We start from the raw sequence: 27,228 nt of genomic DNA, 5'->3' as shown, positions 1-27,228 counted from the left end.
TATTCATATTAAATTCATTGCATAACACGATAGGTAGAAATAAGTATTACTGGGGAAAAAAAAATGGAAAATTGAGAAAATATTTATTAAAAGAAAAACACCCTTGATACTATCATGTATAAATATTATATATAAATAATCATTTTATCTTAGAACTTCCCTTTCATTTAAGGAGTCACTTTCTTCACAGGTACTTTCATTGAAATCTGGAAATATGACCAACCAGCCAAACTCTTCTCTCAGCACTCTTTTGTCAGTTTCAACTAATTCAGCCTTTCAGTTGGTCACTTGCACTGACACAAGTTGCTCACAATCTGCCTGTATGTAATCAGGAGCAACATATAAGGATTAGCATCTTCCATTAGGACTTTCTATTGTTGTCATGAAACTACTAGCAGCTGCACATTCAGTCTAGGTGGGTATTTCCATGACATGAGGCCGGGACAGCAAACCTTCAAAGTGTCTCATCAGCTTCGTATTGGCCCTGAGCATAACCATAATAATAATTATGCGTAAAATATGCATGAAATGAATTAGGACAGCAGAGCCTACCCAGCTTTGACATCCTTGACTTAAAGAACTCTGCATTGGAACATGTGGATGCACTTAGTACATGAGTGAGATCAGACCACAAATGTTTAATTTTTTTCCAAATATTCAGTCTTCAAAAGATGACATAAATAGCTCACATTGTTGATAAAAATGATTTGACCTATATGGAGTAGATACTGCTGCTGCTGTAAGGAAAAAAGTTGTCAATAAGAAATGAGGTGAAAGCCGGGAAGTGCACAGACATATTAGCATACTGAACTTTTCAAACAGTGACAAAATTATTCTTTTCAGAGACTGTTTCTTCAGTATCAGGTAGAATTCCTGCACAGACTCTAATGAACCGTGACCTAAAACCAAGTTACCCCTTCAGGTTAAAGGTACTCTATATCTAAAGGTACTCTACAATGTACTTTATTGCAAAGTGCACTTGTAATGAATATATTTCCTTCAAAAGGACAAGAATTCTACCTGCCTTTCTAAGCAGATTAACATTTTTGAAGCTTTCCCTTTAATTTGACGTGTTATCTATATGATATAGCTTTCATTTCGACCTACGAACGGGAAGTCTATCTATTTCAGGCTTCCAAGTTGTAGTACATTTTAGAAAGATGTCTTTGGGCTTATCCTGCCAATAACAAGAAATAGGCAATTAATTCAACTCATACTGTTTAAATCTGTTCCATTAACAAAGAACTGAGAAAAAAAAAATCTTTTCTGAAAACAATAACAATTATAATATAATCATTGACATTCCTTAGTATTTATTAGGGAATCTTTAATATTAGTGGATTATGGGATGGTTGCATTTAAGAAAAAAAAAAGTTAAATTCAAAGATATCCAGTCCAGTAAATTAACACTTAATTGCTTCCAGGGGATCAACTAAATTTAGTTGTTAAATTTAGGCAGAGTCTCCAATGTGCAGTTTTCAATGGCCTTGATTTTCAGAGATTCTGAGCCATTGGTCTGATTTGAAAGTGTTCCTATCCTTTCTCTATTAACCATTTCCTTTTATTTTAAAGACAAGTTAGAGGTAAATAAATAAATAAATAAATAACAGGCAGAGGCAGGATCATCCTCATTCAGAGCAAGTTATAAACTGTTTCAATTCACCACAAATTTTTAATCTGCACTGTAGATGAAGATAGGATAAACAGGTTCAAAAAGGAATTAGGCAAATTCATGGACAGTGGGTCTATAAACAGACACTGACACAAACAGGTAGAAAAATACCCTCTGGCATCCTTAATGCCGTGGCTGGATGCTGGGGGAGTGCAAAGGTAATGAACCACAAGTAATTGTCAAAGTCAGATCTTTTGTCTAACTATTGCCTCCCATTGACACTGTCAGGCATGGAGTTCTTACCAGTGCTGCCAAAATTAATTTCTGTTTCTATTCTTCTAATTACTAAATTGCTAGGAATGAGAAAGAGATGAGAAAGAAAACCAAGGGAAGAATCTTGAATAGTTAATTGTGTTGCTCCTTTGATTCTAGAAGCTGGAAGGTACACAAGAGTAATTGAAAGCCGTGAACAGCTTTCTTCCTCTCAGTAGAAGCTTCCACTTCCACTCTTCCTTCAGTGGCTGTGGAAATCAAACTAGCTTTGGAGATCATTAATGCAAAAAGTGATATATTCTAGTGAAGGAAGAAAGAAGAGACTGGAGGAAAATTTGTTACTGGGAAAAGATGGTGAACAAAGGAGAAGCATATAGCTTCTTCATGTAGTTTACAAATGAGAAATTTGTATCACAACACTCAAAGGGTTGCATTGTAAGTGGACCTTGCTGAATGCTGTGGAGTAACTGTCCACTTTATTCAGTTACCTAGTTTGAACTGTCTCAATATTGTGGCTTTAGTTACTGGAACTGAACAGCTTTGAAACAGCAGGCCTAAAACACTGAAGTTAACACCATTTTTATTAAGGTGCATTTAAAAATAATAAAACACGTAGGTTTTATTAAATGCTTAATAGAATATGAAGATACTTGCAAAAGTTATACATTGTGAGAATGTTCTGCTACAATAGAATTAAATTATTGACTGCTAAGAGATCTGTTCATACTACATTAACTTTGGCTGGGTATGTTTTTGTATTAAATGAAATGTTTCATGCAAATATACATTTATGACATTCAAAGACCTGTGAGAATACAATGCAGTTATCTTAGTCCTTTACTTTTTTTCTGAGTTTTTTGTGGAGGAGGAACACTTCATAATAGAAAACACTGATGATCGGTTTCTTTACATACCTTGATTTAATAACTGCAGATCTGGGGTATCATTGTAAAAGGATTTAAATAAAAACTAATATTTTGCATTAATGTTGACCATAGTCCAGCACTTGCAAAGCCATTGCAACCGCTGTTAACTATATTTGATGTAAATGTTAAAGGCTTTTTTGAGAAAGAGATCTGAATCAGTAAAAATATGGTTTGAATCTGATGCGCTAGCCAAACTTCTATGTATACTTAATCCATTTAAAAGAGATCAGGCATTTTGCCCTTAAAAGATTGTTCTTACACCACAGGTATTAACTTTGGCTGCAGGGTTGGCAAGGGAAATGAAAATGCAGCTCATCATAATTTGGTACAGATAAAATTAAACACTTCTTACAGCACTCCTCAAAAGAGAGCTGTTTTATGCCCATGGAGTACTTTTATATCAAGACTATTCAAACCAGAACTTCAAGGCAGGCAGTGAGTTTCTCTCCTGATCCTTATTGTAATGCTATTTCTCCACAAAAGCTTGGGGAAAAAAGCTGTCAGTCAACAACAACAGCAAAGCTCTCTAGTGACTCAAAATTTGTTCCTACATTGAGCAAAGATATCTTCAAAAACATAAAAATTGTCTTCTGGTATTTCTTGTCATCACAATAACCTTGTCAACTTATATGTAACTTTTTCCCTCCGATGTTTTTTCCTCCTTAGACTGAATTTATATGCTTTTAAAGCCATAAGACAAATAGCATTGATACCATAGCAGAATAATCACATATGATTAAATATTCTGATGTTTAGAATGATATCCATTAGTTATCAGTTTTCATACTGTAGTGCATTACTTCATTTACTTGTATCAGCCCTTTCCAACAGCTTCCAAAGCAGAAAAAATAAGCGAAGGGTTCTAAGGCAGAGCGCACTTCCACAAAAATAGACTATAGAGGTATAAACAAGGCAAAATGTGAGAGGGGAAGAGTGGTCCTGTTTCTAATTTTTTTGTTTTGTTTTGTTTTATTTTTTTACATCCTTATCCCTTCCAACTTTTCTTTTCCATTGCCCTTTTAGTTTCTCTAGTGCAGTGTTTTACTATTTGTTATACCTTGTCATATTGGCATCTGCAATATATTTGCATAATGTTCCTGATCTGGAGCTTCTGAACTCTAGACAAAACAGCACCCTTCTTTTTCTTGTCTGAAGTGAAGCAGGATGGACACAAAGGGCTGTTCTCATTTGGCTGGCACAGAGAAAATGGGACACGGCAGCATCTCCCCACCTTTTCCTTGTATTAACTGTAGAACATTAACCAGCTCTAGGGCCTCTGATATCGATCACCGTAGTACAGAATTGTCTGATGTAAGGCTTGTCTTTTTCCACTGCATGGGGTTATGTGGTAATGGAAAGTCCATCCCGCTGCACAGTAACTGATGAAAGCAGTCCACTGAGAGTTGCACTGTTGCAAGCCCTAGCACAATATACTGGGCAATTACAGACCATTGGTGATGTCCACAAGGGCAGTGTGGGAATTCATGCTTGTAGGCATGGCTAGCAGTATATGTGCTGAATGCAGACCCCAAAAATCCAGACCTTACCTCCATGACCTTTCTAGAAATGTAATCATATCTTGTCTTAGTATCTTCCTAAATCAATCTGTGTTCCCAAACCTGCTGGTAGGTCTTTCCCTCATAACGAAGAAGCACACGCCCTAACTGGGTCAGATCCCTAGCTACTGTATGTGCACAGTGAAAGCAACAGATGTGAAAAAATGGCTCTGTCTAAGCTATAACACATTCTGGATTTAAAGCTGTATGTCATTTATCATTTCAATGAGTTAAACACAGCCTGTTTTTGTCTATCATTTTGGTCTGTAACACCCACAGCAGTCTGCAGTTCTGCTATCGTTTCATCCACTTTACTCATTTCTACCTGTTTCAGATTTTTTAATCCTCTTTTCAACTATTCCAAGTAATTTTATATCCTTCTGGTATTTTAATTGGCAGTTTTGCTTTCCAGTGAAATGATCACTGATTGAATCATGCAGTCCTTTGTTTGGTAGCAAGGGCATAAACAGAATTTTGACTGAAGAGTCAAAACTAGCATTTCCATGATAGCATAGAAACTAACATTGAAGACAACCAAAAACAAACAAACAAACAAACAAAAAAAAAATAGGAGCTTCAGATATCATTAATGCTGTTGTGGGATGCTATATCAATAAAAGTGATTCTGTGAATTGGGATTATGTGCCAAGGTTTTGGTAGTGGAGAGGCTTGAAGAGTGTCTTTTGTGAGAAGAGTCCAGAAGCTGCCCCATGTCAGATAAGAGCCAATTTCTGCCAGCTTCAAAGGGAGCCTGCCACTGGCCAAGGCTGAGCCAATGAGAGATGCTGTTTGCACCTCTGTTAGAGCACATTTAAGAAAGGAAAAAACTGTTGTGCAACAGCAGGTGTGAGAGAGGAGGGAGAAAATGCTGAGAAAAACAACTCTGAAGACACAAGGTTCAGTGAAGAAGGCGAGGGAGGTGATGCTCCAGCCGCTGGAGCAGGAGTTCCCTGGCAGCCCATGAAGAGGCCCATGGTGGAGCAGGCTCCCCACCCCCAGCCCATGGTGTACCATGCTGAAACAGATATTCATGCTGCAGCTCATGGAGGAGCCCATGGTGGATCTTGCCTGAAAGAAGTTGCAGCCCACGGAGAGCCCACCTTGGAATAGACTCTGGGCTGGAACTGCAGCCCGTGAAGAGGAGCAGGGGATCTGGGGTGGAGCTGCCACCATGGGGGACCCATGCTGGAGCAGTTTGCTCCTGATGGATGGACCCCATGGTACGGATCCATGTGGGAGCAGTTCTTAAAGAGCTGCTGCCTGTGAGAAGCCTACATGGGATCAGTTTGGGAAGGACGGCATCCTGTGGGAGGGACCCCACATTGGAGCATGGGCAGAGAGTGACCAAGAAGGAGCGGCAGAGATGAAGTGATATGGTCTGACCACAATTCCTATTGCCCATTCCCCTGCACCACTCCAGGGGAGGAAGTAGAAGAGGGTACACGAAGGATTGAGTGGAAAGAATTTTTAGTTTGCTTTCAGTTCTCACTGCTTTAGTCTGTTAGGGATAGGCAATAAATTACATTAATCTCCTTACAGTGAGTTTGTTTTGCCTCTGATGGTAATTGGTGAGTGATCTCCCTGTCTTTATCAAACTATGAACCCTTTTTCATAATATTTTCTCCCCCTCTTCTTTTCGAGGAGGGAGAATGAGAAAGCTCTGTGGTTGAGCTGAGATAGCCAGCAGTGCAATGCCATCGCGTTCTGTCATTAGCTGTTGGAAATACATTTGTTATTAAAAGTTTGATAATAACCTTATGTAAGCCAGGGGTACCTACACTCATAACTGATAGATTTTACTGTAGCTTGAAAATGCTGTTGCAGTATTCACATAGCATGCTTTTCTAGCCTGCAAAACTTAGTTCCATGATAATCAAGTTGGGGAAAATAAAACGACCAATTTAAAGTCCAGAATCAAGTAATTCTTTTAGTATACCCATTGCATTAGTGGTCAACATAATGGTCATATTATGCAGCACGGTAATAACAAATAAAAACCTTCAGCAACCATGAATTTTTCACATTACTGTATTTTCAGTGGTGATATTTTGAATGGTGTTTGACAATCAAAAGCATTGAACAAAGCAGGTGTTTTCAGAGAGCTGTGGGATTCTTGTTTGTTTATTTTTATTTTATCATGTCTGAAGATATTTGGTTGCTCTCTCCATCTCTGGAATTTTCTGTACGAATTATTTTCAGATATATTTCCACATATATCTGGGATAAGTAGATCCATGGTCTGGATGATAAAATTTAATTGCGGGATTGCTATTTTTAAGATTATGAATGCATTTTTTTTTGGAAATGTATAATACCAATGCACAGACAGAAAATTATCAAAACCAGAATCTATTATTTAGTATTTTGTTTGTAAAATTTATTGGATTTCATGCAAATGGCTTTATTTGATTTAATGAGAAAATACCACGTGTCACGGTACAGATGGGGAAAAAGACATTGTAAAGAGACATGTTTATAGGCTGAGTTCCATCATGTTTTCATAATGTGAAAAATTGCTATAGATAACTATATTGCAATTGATTGAGTTACTCATGTGGGTTTGAAGTTAAGCTCATGTTTAAATGCCCTGATGAACTGGAAGCATAAAAAGAGACTTTTAAATAAGGGTGGGGTTTATTTATTAATTTAATTGCATATAAGAGGCTTAGTTTGTCCCATAAGATTAGAAATCAAGTTATAAAAATTTGTGAAAATATCAAGTTACAGATCCAATGCCAAGAAATAGGATTATATCAAAGTTCAGATTACCTTTGCTCTGGTATTAAATCAAACCTTTTTTATAGATTTTTAAAGAATTGCTAAGAAGATTTGGGAGTCTGATAATATCTCTTTATATTTCAGTGAAACATTTGTGGACAAATATTGAATAATCAATCTGATAGCTAACTATATGAATTAGAAATTAATTGAAAACAATATTGGAACCTGCCCATATATTTTCATTATATAAACTGAGAACAATTAAAAAGTTAAAACAGAACATGCAAGATAAATATATATATATATTTCAACCATTACAAATCATGTGAATACAGAAAAGAAAATGTGCTTTGTTTAGCTGGCAAGGACCTTTGAATTGCTTAATAATAATTGAGTGCATTTGTTTGCCAGAAATACAAACAAACTGGACAGCCACCAGTTATGTGTTGTTAATATCTTCATATTAAATATCTGAGCCCTGTTAATGCATAATGGAGCTCTTCTTCCTCAATGCATCATAACCTTTCATTTTCTTTCCTTGCAGAAGGGAATCCATATACATGGTGGGTCGGAAAAGCCAATGAGAAGCACTACTACTGGGGAGGATCAGGACCTGGTATTCAAAAATGTGCCTGTGGCATTGAACGCAACTGTACTGATCCCAAGTACTACTGCAACTGTGATGCTGATTATAAACAATGGTGAGTTTTCTACAAGAAAGCAGACTACCAGAATCTCCTAACTTCTACAATTACTGCTGTTTCTCAGAATGTCTTTTATTCAAATATTTCCATTTTTTACCAAAGAATGCAGGCAAAAATATTATATTTATGATTGCTCTTTTGCAAATTATCTTCCCATCTCTTTGCATTTCCATTTTATTCGCAGTATCTGTGACTGTCAAATGTAGGGGATATGTTTATGTTTTCAAGTCAGCTGAGCTACAGAGAAGATAGCTAAACTTGCAAAGTCAACTGCTAATAGGAAAGGCCAGCATTTTGACTGCCTGTGCTACTTTGTCTTCATTGTGTTCAGCTGTGTTACATCACAGTATTTAATTTTCTCTCTGCATGCAACTTCATTTGGAGAAATTCTACTAATACTAATGCTGCATTTGCCTGAAAAAAGTGAGAGAGATGAGCTCAAATCAATAATGTAGGGACTCTAAACCTCATTATTCATCTTTCATGAGAAAAAATGCATTGAGAACTAAGCCTGGAAAGTATTACAGAATGAGGCTCTGCATTTCAGAGGAAGCTATTGCACTTTTTAAGAGATAATTAAGTACTCATTGGCCTAATGGGTGAGAGTACAAACCTATAGTCCTTTGGGCAGTGAGTGAGAACTGGTTCTAGTTTCTTCTCTAATAAATAGTTATTGATTCATCCCAGGTGGAACAACTTAACAGAGGGACTGAGGAAGTCCTAGCCCAGAGTAGTTTACAGCCTGGTAACAGGGGCATTCTGCTGCAAGGTAATTGATGTGTGTTCAAATCCCTTCAGGCAGAAAAGAGTATTAAACCTGCACCTCTGATATCCCCCATAAATGTTCTAGCAATGAACTTACTGTGTAAAAATTGTCATTTTCTGTGAGATTCCATCACTGCTCTTAGAACACTTGGTTTGTAGCTTTAAGTGTTTTGTCATCACAGGTAGTATCATATTTTAAATGGTATGCAATGTTCAGTGACTAATTGGACCCATACTTTTATGAGCACTTTTCCCATTAATAGCAACTTAGAATCAGAGAATTATAGAATAGTTTAGGTTAGAAGGAACCTTTAAAGATCATCTAATTCCAAACCCCCTGCCACGGACAGGGACACCTTCTATTAGACCAGGTTGCTCAAAGTCCCATCCAGCGTAGCCTTGAACACTTCCAATGTTAGGGCATTCACAACTTCTCTGGGCAACTTATTACAGTATCTAACCATGCTCATAATAAAGATTTATATCTAATCTAAATCTACCTTGTTCTGAGGACCACAGAGATGGATGCAGTACTCCAGGTGGTATCTCATGAATGAAGAACAGAGGGGGAGAATCACCTCCCTTGACCTGTTGGTCATGCTTCTTTTGATGCAGCCCAGGATATTATTACCATTTTGGTCTGCACATGCATGTTTACAGTTCAAGTCCAATTTTTCTTCTGCCAGTACCCTCAAGTCTTTCTCTGCAGGGCTGTCTCAGTCTATTTGTCACCCAGTCTATACTGTTGTTGGGGATTGCCCTGACCCACAGGCAGGACCTTGCACTCACCCTTCTTGAACATTATGAGGTTTGCATGGGCACACCTCTCAAGCCTGTTCATGTCCCTCTGGATGGCATCCCTTCCCTCCAATGTGTCAACCACACCACGCAGATTGGTGTCATCCACAAACTTGCTAAAGGTGCACTTGATCCCATTGTCCATGGCACCAATGAAGATATGAAACAGTACTGGTCCAAATACAGACCCCTGAGGGACACCATTCATCAGTGGACTCCACCTGGATATCGAACCATTGACCGCAGCTCTTTGATTGTGACCATCCAGACAATTCCTTATCCACCAAACAGTTCATCCATCAAATCCATGTCTCTCCAATTTAGAGACAAGGATGATGAGCGGGGCCATGTAAGGTTTTGTAAAAGTGACATTGACATATGCAACACTACTGTAAGCTTTGACATTGTTAGGGTAATTATCAGTGATGTTATGGGGTGAACTACAGAATAGCACAGAGATAAAGTCAATACTACAGACAGAGAAATCAGACGTGGTGACAAACTTCAGAACTACTATTATACAAAAAGCGAAAAATATAGTCAGAGGACTCAAACTCAATCATAGGCACTATAGCAATGTAGCAGGAGGTAAGTTTGGTTCTGTGAAAAAACTGTAACAATAAAAGGAAGATGTTGTAATAATAATTAGGATAATGGCAGAATTAGGAGCACTTACAGTTTTCATTGCTTCAGGCACTGGATGTGTATCCATAAATATTAGCCTCTGTACCATATGTTGACTGTTTTATTTTATGCTGTGGGAAATGCGTGGGTATGGGAAATATCATTGACATTTGGTCTCTTGTGGCTTCTCTAAGTGCCATAGGTGATAATTTAATAAGCCTTCACTCCATAATCTTTTTCTGTAACATCTATGCCCCTATATACACTGAGAATATATGGAATCTATTAATAAATACATTAATATAATTAATAGATCCTTTAAAATCTAAAATAAGATTAATATCATAATAGATATACAACTGTTTACTCAGAATTTTAATGTGGGGAAGTGTGGGAAGTGTGGCCAGGGTAGTAGCTAGAGCAAATAACTATATTAGGAAATGTAAAGAAGTAAAACTGGAAAAGAAGTCTGAGTGGAAATTGTTGGAATGAAAGGGGAAGAAGAGAGATTCAGCAAGGAATTCAGCAAGGAGATTCAGTGTTTGAAGTACAAGGTACTTTCTCAAAGGAAACAGAGAAGTCACTGAATAGTGGGTAAGACTGAATCAGAATGATATAGTGTAAGTAGAATATTGTCCAGAAATTTTGATGCAGGAATTGGAAATCGTGTTAGAAATGAAGAAGGGGATTGCAGTTTGATGAACGATCTCATAACCAATGCAGGAAATGCTCCCTCGGAGAACTGGATTCTAACTCTGCCTCTGGAACAAAATTCCTGTGTGATGCTGGCCAAGTTTTGTAAGCCATTTTTTCATAGGGCAGTCATCAATTGTTTGATCCTAATTTTCTGTGTACCTAACTGGAAACTCATATGTCCAATTTGTAGAAATACAGAACATTCCAAGCTGCAACTGAAAAAAGTGAGCACTCTCTCTGAACGTATCTAATGCTGTCTTCTAAAACACAAAAAATAAAATGCCAGTAGGCATTTTTCACCTTGAGCACTAAAAATGTATGTGTGCTTTTAATCTTACATCTTTCATCCTTAACATCCACTCTGCAGAATGGGGATGATGCCAGTTTCTCACCTCACAGGGGTTTTTCAAAGATAGGTAGATTTATGAAGCAATCATCTTCTGTAGTAATGAGCACTACAGAAAATCCAACAAGGGGATGATGTCATTATAGAAAGAGTTAAAATACACATTCAAGATAAGATGGGGTCCTCATATTGAAGTATGAGAATAAATTAGAATAGTAAGTAGTGTTTTACTGTAAGAGTATTGTACATGTCCTATAATGAATGACGCTGGAGTCCTCCAGAAAAAGAAAAAAAAGAAAAACAGTGACCAGTCAAGGACTATAACATGGTGATAGCTACAGGAGACAAATTAAAGATCTTTAAGCAGTATGCAATATTTGTTTTTCCTAAACTTTTTGCTTGATTTTATTTTTATTTTTTTAATCAGATATATGAGTTATTTTTTTCATAGAATTATAGAATGGTTTGGTTTAGAAGGAACTTAAGGATCATCTAATTCCAATGACCCTGCCACGGGCAGCAACACCTTCCACTGGACCAGATTCTCAAAGCCCCATCCAACCTGGCCTTGGACACTTCCAGGGATGGGACATTCACAGTTTCTCTGGGCAACCTGTTCTAGTGCTTCAACACCCTCATAATAAGACTTTCTTCTGAATATCTAATCTAAATCTCTCTTTCATTTTTGAGCCATTACCCATTGCACTATTACTTCATGCCCTTGCAAGAAGTCCCTCTCAAGCTTTCTAGTAAGCCCCCTTTAGGTATTGGAAGACAGCTATTAGGTCTCCCTGGAACCTTCTCTTCTACAGGCTGAACAACCCCAACTTCCTCAGCCTGTCTTCACAGAAGAGGTGCTCCAGGCTCCTGATCAACTTTGTGGCCCTCCTCTGGACTTGCTCCAACAGGTCCATGTCCTTTTTGTACTGGGGGCCCCAGACCTGGACACAGTACTCCAAATGGAGACTCATGAAAGCAGAGTAGAGGGGGACAATAACTTCCCTCAACCAGCTTGCCACTCCTCTTTTGATGCAACCCAGGTTGCAAATGGCCTTCTGGACTGCTGGCTGCATGTTGAGCTTTTCGTCCATCAGAACCCCCAAGTCCCTCTTTGCAGGGCTGCTCTCAGTGAATTCTTCTCTTAGTCTGTACTCATGTCTGGAATTACCCTTGACTCAGGTGCAGCACCTTGCACTTAGACTTGTTGAACCTCATTAAATGGGCCTCACTCAACATGGGCCCACTTCTCGAGCTTGTCCAGGTCCCTTTGAATAGCATCTCTTCCTTCTGTTGTATCAACTGCACCACTCAGCTTGGTGTCATCTGCAAACTTGCTGAGGGTGCAACTCAATACCATTGTCTATGTCACTGATGAAGATATTGAACAGCACCAGTCCTGAGACAGACCCTTGAGGGACACAGCTCATTACTGGACTCCACCTGGACATAGAACCATTGACCATCACTCCCTGGGTGCGGCCTTCAAGCCAACTCCTTATCCACTGAATGGTCCACCCTTCAAATCTATCTCTGTCCAATTTGGAGATTAGGATGTCATGTGGGACCATGTCAAAGGCCTTACAGAAGTCCAAGCAGATGACATTGGTTGGTCTTCCCTTGCCAACTGATACAGTCACTCCATCATAGAAGGCCACCAGATTGGTCAGGCATGATTTGCTCTTGGTGAAGCCATGCTGGTTGTCTTGGATCACGTTCTTGTCCTCCATGTGCCTTCACATTGTTTCCAAGAGGACCTGTCCCATGATCTTGACATGCACAGAGGTGAGGCTCAATGATCTGTAGTTCCCTGGGTCTTCCTTTCCACCCTTTTTAAAAATGGGAGTGATGTTTCCCTTTCTTCCAGTCACCAGGAACTTCACCTGACTGCCAGGAGTTTTCAAATATGATGGAGAGATGCTTATCCATTCCATCAGCCAGTTCTCCAGGACCCTGTGATGCATGTCATTAGGCCCCACAGACTTGTACCTGTTCATTTTCATCATGTGGTCTCGAACCTGCTCTTCGCTTACAGTGGGAGGGACTTTGCTCACTTAGCCTTCATCTCCAGTTTCAGGGAAATTAGGTACTTGGGAAGTCTGTCTGGCAGTGAAGACTGAGGCAAAGCAGTTGTTGAGTACCTTAACCTTCCCCATGTCTGTCATTACTAGCTCTCCCTTCTCGTCTATCAAATGTGGTATATTCTCCTTGGCCTTTCTTTTCTGGATAATAATATAATAGAACTCCCTTCTTGCTATTTTTTGCATCCCTTGTCAAGTTCAGTTAATCCATTTAAAATCTTTTGAGCTAGCTCAGGATACAGTTGGCTTTGTGGGCTGCAAGTGTACATTGCCATCTCATGTTCAGCTTCTTATCAATCAGCACCCCCAAGTCCTTCTCTGCAGGGCTGCTCTCAATCCATTCTCCACCCAGCCTGTATTTGCTTGGGATTGTCCTGACCCTGCACTTGGCCTTCCTGAACTTCACGAGGTTCACAGAGACCCACCTCTCCAACTTGTCCATGTTCCTCTGGATGGCATCTCTTCCCTCCAATGTGTCAACCACACCACACAGATTGGTGTCATCCACAAACTTGCTAAAGGTGCACTTGATCCCATTGTCCATGGCACCAATGAAGATATGAAACAGTACTGGTCCAAATACAGACCCCAGAGGGACACCATTCATCAGTGGACTCCACCTGGATATCGAACCATTGACTGCAGCTCTTTGATTGTGACCATCCAGACAATTCCTTATCCACCAAACAGTTCATCCATCAAATCCATGTCTCTCCAATTTAGAGACAAGGATGATGAGTGGGACCATGTAAGGTTTTGTAGAAGTGCAGGTAGATGACATCAGCTGTTCTTCCCTTATCCACCAACACTCAATCCCCATCGTAGAAGGCCACCAAGTTAGTCAGGCATGATTTGCCCTTTGTGAATCCATGTTGTCTGTCTCCAATCACCTCCTTATTTCCTATGTGCCTTTGTATAGTTTCGAGGAGGTTCTGCTCTTTGGTCTTACCTGGCACAGATATGAGACTGACCAGGCTGTAGTTTTACAGGTTATCCTTGTTACTCTCTGTAGACATGGGTGTTATATTTCCGCTTTTCTAATCTTTGAGTACCTCAGCCTTCTCTGTATCCTATATCCCTGGTCTCTCGCTTCCTTGTGGAGGAGGCACAGATTTTCCCTTATCTTCCTTTTTCACCAACATACCTATAGAAGATTTTCTTCTTTCTCTTGATATGTCTGGCTAGATTTACTTCTATCAGTGCTTTAGCTTTCCTAACCTGATCTTAGGCTGCTCAGACAATTTCTCTATATTCATCCCAGACTACCTGTCCTTGCTTCCACCCTCTGTAGACTTCCTTTTTGTATTTGGGTTTGTGTAGGAACTTCTTCTTCACCGATGCAGGCCACTTGGCATTTATGCCTGACTTCCTTTTTATTGGGATGCATCGCTCCTGAGCTTGGAGGAGGTGATATTTGAATATTAACCAACTTTCTTGGCCCCCTCTTCCCTCAGGGCTTTATCCCATGGTACTTTACCAAGCAGTTCCCTGAAGAGGCCAAAGTCTACTCTCCTAATGTGCAGGGTAGCAAGCTTTCCATGCACCCTCCTCCTGTGCCTCAAGGATCTTGAACTCCACTTTTATAACTTGTGATTTTCATAAGTACTGAACTAGCTATGCCAATTTTGGACTCAATTATAATGTAATCTTTCTCACGTACTAGATTACACCATAGTCTTGATATACCTGGAATCTGGACGGTGTGTATTAATGTTTTTTAAAAGCTTGCGGAACACCTTTTCAGATCACTCTCTCTGAATAAAGAAGAAAAAAGAGCACTCTGTAAATGGTACAGGTATTTAGCATATACTAATGTGTTGATTATCAGACCCTGAAAACAGGAGGTATATAGGCCAAAATGGTAGATATTGTCAGGGAATTCAAATTTATGTGTGTTTGCACAATGCATCTAAAATAGAAGTTAATTCTTAGAAGAGGCCCATGTTGTTGCTGCAATGTAAATACTAAGTAATCATTTTTGTCACAGCAAAGCTTTATGTATAGGAGGGAAAAAACAGTTGGGAAGAGCTTCACCCAGAGAAATCCCACTAAAGTGAACCTTAGTCCCAAATTATCCATTATTTGTGCCCAGTATGAAATTAATCCAGAAGTAAGTGAATCAAATTATATTTAAAAGGTTAGTTTTACCTGGCAACAGAGATTATTTATTTAGAGCATGGTCGTCATTCAAAGTCAGATTGCCTCAAGCTTGAGAGAATAAATGCTTCTGATATTGCTGTTATTAACAACAAGAAATTCCTTGGGTCATTATGAAACCAAATCTGCTTCAACTGAACAATGTTATTTACACATGACTATTTATGCTTTTCTGTAAAAAATACTGGCACTGCAGAGACAGACAAACTTTATGAATTAAGCAGTAAATGTAAAGATCTACAAAGAAATTTTGGTTCTTACTCTTTTGACCATAAAGTCAGTTATAACACCCAGATTGGTCAAAGTTTCTACTCCAAAAGCTGTTTACTTCTTATTCTTTCTTACTTTTTCCACAATATGTGAAAAAAACATGATGTGATTCTGCAGGTGGATTTACTGAGAAAAGGGTTTTCCTTTCAAACTTCCTCATGAGGATGAACTTTAGATTTCTCAGTAGGGCACAGAACTCACTGCTGACTATTACTATGACTGCTAATATTTCAAGAAATATTTGATGGTCCTATAAGATGACTGAAAGGGATTAAAGGAGAACTTGAAGATAATAGTGGTTCAGAGAAATGAAGGAAATCAGCAATGAAAACAGAAGGAGGGAGGGGAAATGTAAGTTCAGAAACTCCAGTGTTGTGGGTAACATGGGAACAGCAGTGCTCCTAAGCAGACAATGATAATTGCCAGATGGAAAACAAAAGAAAGAAAATAACACTGGTATGCCACTAAGGCAAAACAAAATTGTTGATGAAACAATTCAGGACTACTTTATCATCACAGATCTTGACTTCAGGAATAAATCAGATGACTGCAGACCATCTCATTTTTTTGTTTATCCTCTGCCACAGTTTGGAAATTAACATTTCCTTCTCCAGAGTCTGCAAAATCCCTTTATTTTTGTGAGATGTTTGCCAAAGTGCTCCACAAGATACATTTCCCTTCTCTTTGCTACTTTTCTCCTACATTGAGGCTTTCAGAATAAATATTCAGGTGGTGAGAAAAGACAATTAAACGGGGATCAGTCTGATACGACTTGTTCTACTGCACAGGACTAGGGGTGGACAATGAAATGCCAGCCTGTGGCTGTGGCAATGACAGTATGCCTGATGCTGGGCAGGTCACATGTAGCCAGATTTAACACAATATTAAAGGTTCCTGGAGATACTGGTATGCATCAAGGCTTAAGTATAGCACATGTCAATTCCATTTGAAATCAGTAATAGTTCAGTTTCTTACTCACTTAGGCACTTTTGAACATCTGTCTGTCCTTTAACCTTGTGTGCTCTCAATACCAGAGCTGCTGATGCAGAGAGAACTGGTGGGTCACATGACTCTGGCTTCTCCTATCCATTAGAAGATGCTAAAGATGTATTTGGGTATTTATTTTATTTATTTTATTTTATTTTTTTTTATTTTATTTTTATTTTATTTTATTTTATTTTTTCAGTGTTACTTTCTCATCTAGGAAGCAACTGGAAATTCCACAGCAATGGTATATGATCAGAAGTGGTTAGTTTATATATTCTCTGGGAAAAAAAAAAAAAAAAACAAAAAACAGAGAATTTATCATTAGCTCTAATTAGTTACATTTTCCTGAAATTATCTTATTATCTTCTTATTTGTAACAGTATATAAGGAAGCCCTAAAGAAGTAAAAGGGATCAAATATGAATAAATCTAAAAGAACCTGAATGACTATAGAAGTTGCAGTAAGGAATATGCATGATTACATTCAATATATATTAAAAAAATTACAATTTATCCAGACGGATTGACTGCCTATAAAGGTCAAATATTTAAATAATATAGCAATATGTTTAAGCAATACCTTGCAAAATAGGCATTTTTGCTAAAATACAGAGGCCTGTATTTGACAAGAAAACATACTCTCTTGCATTACATGAAATCAGGGGAAAAAAAAATATCTAGTAAGATTAGTGATGTCTTGCTGCTTGGCCTGTCATCACATATACATGATGAATCTCAATTTCCTAGAAAAGGGGAACATTTTGTAGAATGGTTGCCACTTCAAAAACTGTATTTCCACGTTTTTGCATAGCTTAATGACCATCTTTGAAATGACTGACCAGAAAACAATTGGTAATTGTGTTGTGCTGTAACTGTGTGCAGTAATTGCATCTGTTCACTTTATAAAATCTGAAATATCTAAACTTATTTTTTAGTTATGCTTATGGAATAAACTAGTTTTGCAGGTGAAGGTGGGGAAGTTTAGCTGCCAACTTGCATTACTTCACAAGGCTGGTTTTTTTTGTACTTTGTAAATCCAGACAGCCTTGTAGTCTTTTAGAGTTTCCTTTCAGAGTTCCTCTGTATATTAACATTGACACCTCACATTAAGATAATTTCAGTCAATCAAAATTTAGCACTATGTCAGTATGTAATGACACAGAATAATAATCTACACTAGGAGGAACACTGAAGACAGAAAGTCAAGCATTCAAACCTTAGGAAATGTTAGATTTAATGCTGCTATTATTACTTTTTTTTTTTTCCTGAATGATTGATAGTTTTGAGCTGAAACTTTCAGCAAGAGAAAAACAGATAGCCAGAAGCCAAGAAGTTCATTTCTACTAGTTATAGTTTGCCCATTAAAACTACTCTATCAGGGAGAAGGGTCAAGTGAATGGGTATTAAACAGGCTGATTCCTCTTCTGCATTTCTCAGCTGTGCCTAGCTGTAACTCGTGTGCAATATTGAAACAAAATGTGCATATAAAAATACGGAATCTTCCCATTAATTGAATTTTGTCCTCTTTTTTTCATTATCTGTTCTATATTTTCTTTATAGAAATTATGTATACCTTGTGTTTGACTATTATACATTCCTCTTTTCTGCTTCTCCCTTAAGAGAAGGCTAAATGTTTTCATTACTGACAACAACAGATTAAAATTTTGAGAAAGATGGAAACAGTAAAGATGGAGGGATGAACTCCATCCAGCACTCAGCCATGCTAGAGATGTGCTAGGCAAAGTAGCGCATTTAAAATTCTCATTTACTTGTACCTCAATACCACCATAGGACTCTGGCCTCAGACTGGGGCTTCATTAGACAAGGTTGGCTACAAACACAAAAAGGCTGTCTTTCTCCTCAATGTTCATATGACCACAAATATGTACATAAGACTAATGAGAGTGATTTAAAAATTAAATTTGTGGAAGATGAAGGGAATAGTAAGTCTTTCACAGCAAGTGTTTAGGCCAATAGCTTTACGCAGACTTTGAAGGACAGGACCTGTTGCCTTGGAGTTATCATGAATATATGTGGTTTATTGCTAATGCATAGCCCAGAGCCAACAGCTCCATTCTGGAATTCAGGTAAATCCATGATCACTTCGTTTACTCACTCTCCTTTACAAATGTTCCATGCAAGTACTGATAACGTATATACATAGCTCAGGGAACCTGACAGATTTATAGTCTGAAATAATATAGGTTAAGGGCATTAGGAGTCTGGGGGTTAAATTAGTCACGAAACTTGCAAACATCCGTGCTGTTTTCTCTCTTTTCCCTCCTGTATTATTCACCTTTTTGTTTTGATAGTGGCCTAATTTATAACAAAGAGGCATTTAAACCACTTGGTGTTTAGCTGTCATCCCACTTATTGATGTTAAAGCAAGCATTTCCCCTAATGCTTGCAGATCATGGCAGCAACCAAACAGCTGAGAAGACAAGTCTTAGCCTTCTGAAAACTGAACTGAAAACACAAGAAAATTTGTACATTGATGATACATGAAAGAACTGTCTGTCTTATCTTTGTTTAAATAGAACCTTCTTGCATCGTGTTATTTATTCAGTCCTATGCAGCTCTTCTTCAGTTATTTTTCATTCCACAAGGAATGCAAAACTAGCATATCTGAGGATGAGGGTACAAGAATCTGTACATCTTCATGCATATTGTGCAGTATCTTTTACCTTGCTCCATATTTAATAATAGTTTAGCCCTAGCAACCTCCTAAGGATGAACAGGATGCCCATTTGGCAGCAAATTGAACATTAATATGAGTCAATAGTGTGCCCTGGCAGCCAGGAGGGTCAGCCATGTCCTGGGGTGCAACAGGCACAGCATTGCTAGCCAGTTGAGGGAAGTGATTTTCCAGCTCTACTCTGCACTAGTGCAGCCTCACCTCAGATACTGTGTTCAGTTTTGGATGTCACAGTATAAAAAGAACATAAAACCATTTTTTTTTTGTCCCCAGAGGAGGTCTACAAAGACAGTGAAGTGTCTAGAGGGCAAGACGTGAGGGGTGGATGACATTGCTTCATCTGTTCAGCTTAGAAAAGAGAAGACTGAAGGGAGAGCTCAGGGCAGTCTACAGCTTCCTCACAAGGGGCAGCAGAGGGGCAGGCACTGATCTCCTCTCTGGTGACCCGAGATAGAACCCGAGGGAGCAGCATGAAACTGTGATATTCAGAAAATGTTCTTCACTGAGAGGGTGGTCAGGCACTGAAAAAGGCTCCCCAGGAAAGTGGTCACAACTCCATGCCTGACAGAGTTCAAGATACATTTGGACAACTCTCTCAGACATATAGGATGATTTTGGGGTGGTCCTGTGTGGACACAGGAGTTGGACTTAATGATCAGAGAATCACAGAATCGTCTAGGTTGGAAGAGACCTCCAAGATCATCTAGTCCAACCTCTGTCCTATCACTAACAAGACCTCCACTAAACCATATCACTAAGGATTACATCTAAACGTCTTTTAAAGACCTCCAGGGATGGTGACTCAACCACTTCCCTGGGCAGCCCATTCCAATGCCTAACAACCCTTTCAGTAAAGAAGTTCTTCCTGATATCCAACCTAAACCTCCCCTGGCGCAACTCTAGCCCATTCCCCCTCGTCCTGTCACCAGGCACATGGGAGAATAGACCAACCCCCACCCTGCTACAGCCTCCTTTAAGGTACCTATAGAGACCGATAAGGTCGCCCCTGAGCCTCCTCTTCTCCAGGCTGAACAATCCCAGCTTCCTCAGCCGCTCCTCATAAGACTTGTTCTCCAGACCCCTCACCAGCTTCGTCGCCCTTCTCTGGACTCTCTCGAGCACCTCCATGTCCTTCTTGTAGTGAGGGGCCCCAAAACTGAACACAGTACTCAAGGTGTGGCCTCACCAGAGCCGAGTACAGAGGGACAATCACTTCCCTAGACCTGCTGGCCACACTGTTTCTTATACAAGCCAGGATGCTGTTGGCCTTCTTGGCCACCTGAGCACACTGCTGGCTCATATTCAGCTGCCTATCAACCAGTACTCCCAGGTCCTTCTCTGCCAGGCAGCTTTCCAACCACTCATCTTCCAGCCTGTAGCTCTGCTTGGGGTTGTTGCGTCCCAGGTACAGGATCCGGCACTTGGCCTTGTTGAACTTCATACAGTTGACCTCAGCCCATCGGTCCAGCCTATCCAGATCCTCCTGCAGAGCCTTCCTGCCCTCGAGCAGATCGACACACGCACCTAACTTGGTGTCATCTGCAAACTTACTGAGGGTGCACTTGATCCCCTCATCCAGATCATCGATAAAGATATTAAAGAGGACTGGCCCCGGTACTGAGGCCTGGGGGACCCCACTAGTGACCGGCCTCCAACTGGATTTAACTCCATTCACCACAACTCTTTGGGCCCGGCCATCCAGCCAGTTTTTAACCCAACGAAGCATACGCCAGTCCAAGCCCCAAGCAGCCAGTTTCTTGAGGAGAATGTTGTGGGAAATGGTGTCAAAAGCCTTACTGAAGTCAAGGTAGATCACATCCACAGCCTTTCCCTCATCCACTAAACGTGTCACTTTGTCATAGAAGGAGATCAGGTTCGTCAAGCAGGACCTGCCTTTCATAAACCCATGCTGACTGGGCCTGATCACCTGCTTGCCCTGCAAGTGCCGCGTGATGATACTTAAGATAATCTGCTCCATGAGCTTCCCTGGCACTGATGTCAAACTAACAGGCCTATAGTTCCCCAGGTCTACCCTCCGGCCCTTCTTGTAGATGGGTGTCACATTTGCTAGCTGCCAGTCGACTGGGACCTCCCCTGATAGCCAAGACTGCTGAGAAATGATGGAAAGTGGCTTGGTCAGCTCCTCCTCCAGTTCTCTCAGTACCCGTGGGTGGATCCCATCCGGCCCCATCAACTTGCATACATCCAAGTGCTGTAGCAGGTTGCCAACTATTTCCTCGTGGATAGCAAGGGCTACATCCTGCTCCCCATCCCCTTCCACCAGCTCAGGGTACCGGGTATCCAGAGAACAACTGGTTTTGCCGCTAAAGACTGAGGCAAAGAAGGCATTAAGCATCTCAGCCTTTTCGTCATCTTTTGTAACTAAGTTTCCCCCAGCATCCAGTAAAGGATGGACATTCTCCTTAGTCCTCCTTTTTGTGTTGATGTATTTATAAAAACATTTTTTGTTATCTTTAACGACAGTAGCCAGGTTGAGCTCCAGATGAGCTTTGGCCTTTCTAATTTTGTCCCTGCACAGCCTCACAACACCCTTATAGTCCTCCTGAGTGGCCTGCCCTCTTTTCCAAAGATCATAAACCCTCTTTTTCCTCGTAAGCTCGAGCCACAACTCTCTGTTCAGCCAGGCTGGTCTTCTTCCACGCCAGCTCGTCTTTGGGCACGTGGGGACAGACCGCTCCTGAGCCATTAAGATTTCCTTCTTGAAGAGTGCCCAGCCTTCCAGGACTCCTCTGCCCTTCAGAACCACCTCCCAAGGGACTCTGCTAACCAGCGTCCTGAACAGTTCAAAGTCAGCCCTCCGGAAGTCCAAGACAGCGGTTTTACTGGTCTCCTTCCTGACTTTGCCAAGAATAGAGAACTCTACCATTTCGTGGTCACTCTGCCCAAGACAGCTCCTAACCACCACATCTCCCACCAGTCCATCACTGTTTGTGAACAGAAGGTCTAGGGGGGCACCTCCCCTGGTAGGCTCTCTAACCAGCTGCATCAGGAAGCTATCTTCCACGCTCACCAGAAACCTCCTAGACTGCTTTCTCTGGGCTGTGTTGTGCTTCCAGAATATGTCTGGGAAGTTGATGTCCCCCGCGAGAACAAGCGCTGATGATTTCGCAACTTCTGCCAGCTGCCTGTAGAACTCCTCATTCGTATCCTCATCCTGGTTCGGCGGTCTATAACAGACCCCCACCAGGATGCTTGCCTTATTGGCCTTCCCACTAATCCTAACCCGTAGGGATCCTTGTAGGTCCCTTCCAACTCAGGATATTATATGATTCTATGAACTTTAGGGTCATCCATCTGTCAGTACCAGCAGTGATGAATGAACCTAAAGGAGAAAATTATGACAAGACGTTATCTCTATTCCTTATTTTATGTAAATTTATAATTAATGTGTGAGTGAAAAATCAAGTGACCAAGAACAAAAATGTCTGCTATGTCTTGCCTAGAAACATAACAGATTTTCTATCTGAATGAAGAGCTTATGGTCTTAACTTTAGAGGACCTCCTGTCACAATTTGTCAGGTAAGGACAGAGTATGCTGAGCACTGCACACTACAGAATTCAGTCTTACTGTTATTTTCTCCTCTTCTATCTCCTTTTATTTGTGTGCTAACTTAAAGAGTAATGACTCAGCCAACAGTGCATTCCTAGAAGATGAAATCACTTCTATGCTGTACAGCCTAAGGTATTTTACTTAATGCTTGACACTGCTTAGCTCTTGAAGAGAGTGGTTCTCTTTTCTTCTTCAATTGTAGGGCCACCCCCTATACCACCCTGACGTTTTTTCTAAATCAGTGGAATGCTATATAGAAGACATCTGGAATCTGTCACCTCTTCTGTTAGATGAAAACTGCAGTCCATGCTTGTCTATTATTACTACTAGCAGTCGTCTTTTAGCTGAAACACAATCATAAGAGAGTCCACGCGGCTGAAAGTATTACGCCTCCTGTGTAAACAAAAGATGTATCTACTTTCATTGTTTGTTCTTCAGTGTGCAGGGGTATATGCATGTATAGAAGGGAGAAGAAGGAGAAGAGGAAATAATCATATATCAAAAGAAGGGAAGGGAAGATGGAAGGGAAGATGGAAGTAGTAATATTTTGGATGGATGGATGGATGGATGGATGGTTGGATGGATGGATGGATGGATGGAAAAAAAAGAGAAGGGAAAGGAAACTATTATTATATTCATACTGCATTATTTTACCTCAAAGAAGAAGGTTGCTTGCATATGCTATGATAAACACTTAAAGCAATCCATTAAGCTTGGATATACTCTGCAATATTACTAATAAAGGCAATAGCTCTAATATGAGGAAAAGAGGCAAAAACTGCTACAAAAAAAAAAAAAAAAGTTGTCAAACTTGTAAAAGAAGATTAAATTCTCCAAGTTTGTTTTAATGCACTTTTGTCAGTTACCGTTCTTGTTGGGCTGCTTCATGTCTCCCTCCTGTTTTGTTGTTGTTTTGTGTATGTGTGTGTTGCACAATCAGTGAATGCCCCAAGCTTTCCAAACTACTTCTAATCTGTCACTAATCATGGTTTGACATTTTGTCCCTGCCATAAACCCCACAATTCTTCTGTTATTTTTCTTTTATTTCCTTTGCTTCCTATTCATGCTTAGAATACTGTAGTGATGAAAGTTGAATGAAAATAAAGAAGAAGGCAATTTCCAAGGAAGCAGGCAAATATAAAGATAAGACATAATCTGCTGACAACATTACTAAATGTGATGAAGAAAAACAAATACAAAAAAACAATAAACCTATGATCCAAAAGCTTTATGCTGTCATTGGAGAAGTATAAATTTATTTTCAGTTATTACTGCTGTGAAACAGGACAGTTAAAAATGCTGTCATGTAAACATGTAATTTCATGTCTAAGCCAGTATTTTCTGGGTATGACATAATGTGTGGTAATAACATTTAATGGTCCACAGGTTGACTGTAAAGTTAAAATATTTTGCAAGAGTATGAATTTAAGTATCTTATGTCAAATCTAAGATATTTATCCATTTTTCTGAAAGAAAATTGTATCAGAAATATTAAGAGGGTTTTATAAGACCCAGGAATCAAACTGAAACTTCTGTTTGGCACAGAACACCTACAAATAATGCACTTAAAACTGACAATGTCTCCTGCTGCCTTTTTATTTAGTAAAATAGTCAAGAACAAGAAAATTTTAATCACTAACATTAAAAGCAAAGAAATTGTGAGATCCTTTAAGGATTGTGACAAAAATTCCAAAAAAATAAATAACATCAAATGATGTAAATACCTTGAATCAAGATAGCAGATAGATAATGACAATACATGAAGAGAAAGCTCAAAAATCTCATTTATTATCTTACTTTATTAATATAGCTTTTTTAATTGTTAGATTACCATATGTAATGATTGTGAAGCAGAACAGAACAAAAGGATAAACAATAAATATCTTCAGGTTTTGTCCTGAAAGCTGGAGAATAGCAAAAGGATCTTCAAAGTAAAGATAAATGTTGGGCATAGTTAACTCAGATCATTGAGATCAGTGAGCAGATCATTGAAAAAGCTGAGCTGAGGAAAAGAAGCTTAAGTTTATTAAATGCTTTTGCTAAAGGCAGATCCATTCAGAGAGTCATTGAGAGCGGTAAGGTTTTGCGCTGTGTTCATCTATGCATATGAACACTCATCAGATCACAAAGTAATTCAGTCTGGAAGCAGCCTCCAGGGGCTACCTAGTCCAACCTGCTACTCAGGGTAGATCTAACTAGACTGGGTGGCTGAGGGCTGTGTCCCCCTGAGTCCTGAACACCTCCAAGAAGGTGTTCAGAATCCCTCTGGACATCCTGTGCAAGTATTTGACCAGACTCATTATGATTTTTTTTCCTGATATGTAATTGGAAATTCCCATGTTCCAACTGGAAATGTTTACCTCTTTGTATGTACATGTAGATCTACAAGCAAACATATCTCATACTTCTAATATGGGACTGATGTAAGGACAACAGGCACACTTCCAGACCAAGTCTGGAAATTTTTGTTTAAACCAGTTATTGCTGACTAAATCAGCCATTTCTAACAACATTTTGTAGAATCATTTATCTCCTATCTTGCCACCAAAGAACACTACAGTTATTGAAATGGTGAAATATCCTGAAGTAGGTAAAGACATTGATAGTTACTGAACAATCCTGACTCTCCTGTGAAGAGAATTCAAAAAGTGCACTTTTTAAATCTCCACTTTATAATGGGGAAAAAAAAAAAAAAGAGAGAGAGAGAGAGAAAAGATAAAAATGACAATATATTTTAACTAGGAGATAGGTGAAAAGTGAAAAAGCTGAAGAGGGAAAAACATGGGGCTTAGGAGAGAGTGGAAAAACAGGAGCAAGACACTGAGGATATGGTGTGGGAATTCAGTCACAAGGAGATCAGTTTTTGCCAAAAACGCATCATAAAATATCTTCTACCTCTAACAGTTAATTGTTATATTTGGCATTATTTGACAGTTTCTGTATGTCATTTCATTGTATCATATAAACATACCCTGAAAAAGTGGACAATTTGAATATGATATCTTTGTGTTATTTAGAGGAGGTACTGCCTTTCCTTTTGGTCATGAAAGATCAAATATAAAAGGGCATTACTCCTTACTGGGATCTTGGGCTGTGCTGTGTTAAAAGAAAATTAATAACTGTCACTACAGGTAATGCAACTTTTTTTTTTATCAGAAAAGAAACAGTTGTATTGACAATGCATCATAAAACAACTATTCATTATAAAAGCAATTTATTTCTGGTAATTTACTTTTATCAAAAGTATTGTTTCATAACAAAGTCTCAGGACTGATATATATCACTTTTTGAAGCAGGGGAGGAACAGGTCTCATCTACTATCATCTTTATTTTTGTAGAGTATAGATAATAGTATACAGACCTTTGTTCTCTAATTGCAGTTTTGATATGTGCCATTTCCGCTTATTTTCTAGCAAAGTCTATTAAAATTATTTTTAATACTCATTTTAAAGCACATTTTTACTGGCTATAGACAAAGAGATATCAACAGCATATTCTGGCTTTTATGAGTTTTTACAGCTAAAAACACAAAGATCACAATACTAGCACAAAATGTAGTGAAAATCAGAAGCTGGTTTTAATCAAGAGTTTACTGTCTGCATGGACAACAAAGAAACTCAAATATGTTGCAACATGATAAAAATGTTTGTTAGACACTCTGTAAAACACTTGCTAGCTGTGACCAGAAATATGTGTGCAAATCACTTGCATTTGGAATTATCAAAGATTAGTCATCAGGTGTTCAAAAGGAAATATGAACTACTGATGAATAATGCTCCTTGTACTATTGTTTCGGGTTTTCTGCAATGGTCAATCAATACCATAGCATGAGAGTGATGCAAATGGAGAACTCAGAGTTCTTTTTTGTCTAGTTACAGTTATGAGCAGAAGTTACAGATGTGGCAGTGCCAGTTTTTCTCTATCACTTTTCCACTTCCACAAGTTACACCTTCAGTTTTGTCACAGTTGTATTGCCAAATGGAGAGAGGTTTGTTTCACCTGGAGGAAATACAACAGTATGGAGCTTTCTGAAAACTCATACAGTAGTTCAGATATAATGTACCTTACTAAACACTGGTCTGAAAATATTTAGATTAAAAAGTTGTGTTTTGAAACTATCCCTAATAATATAAACTATATGGTTTCATTTGTAAGAAAAGCATCTTAGAAAAGAAAAAAGAAAAGCAGCATAGCTAAAACATTTGGAAATTGGTTTCATTTTCTATGGAACTGGATATAGAAATGCATAGTTAGCATGTAGAATGGGGAATGCATTTCCCCACAACTGGAGACTTTTTGGAGAGGCAGGTTCCAAAGCTGAAGTTTTTGAGGGAGATTGTATTAACACTGCTGCATGCTATTACTCTATTACTTGTTTTACTTGTTTTAAAAAGGGATTGCCACTAAAACTGGGGGGGGGGGGGGGGGGGAAGCAAGTTCAGGATAATTT

The 27,228-nt window shown here is 39.1% G+C and overlaps 1 protein-coding gene across 1 annotated transcript in view; it reads left to right on the top strand.

The window, feature by feature from the left end:
* CNTNAP2 (contactin associated protein 2) overlaps positions 1–27,228 on the top strand; it is a 1,162,302-nt gene that overhangs the window by 941,346 nt on the left and 193,728 nt on the right. Inside the window, exon 14 of the mRNA XM_035552545.2 lies at positions 7,633–7,789. Within this exon, the coding sequence (XP_035408438.1) occupies positions 7,633–7,789 (157 nt within the window). The remainder of the gene's footprint in view (positions 1–7,632; positions 7,790–27,228) is intronic.

This window comes from Cygnus atratus, chromosome 2, assembly GCF_013377495.2.
Source record: "Cygnus atratus isolate AKBS03 ecotype Queensland, Australia chromosome 2, CAtr_DNAZoo_HiC_assembly, whole genome shotgun sequence".
In the NCBI taxonomy this organism is placed as follows: Eukaryota; Metazoa; Chordata; class Aves; order Anseriformes; family Anatidae; genus Cygnus; species Cygnus atratus.
This window is presented reverse-complemented; position numbering and strand designations above follow the sequence as displayed.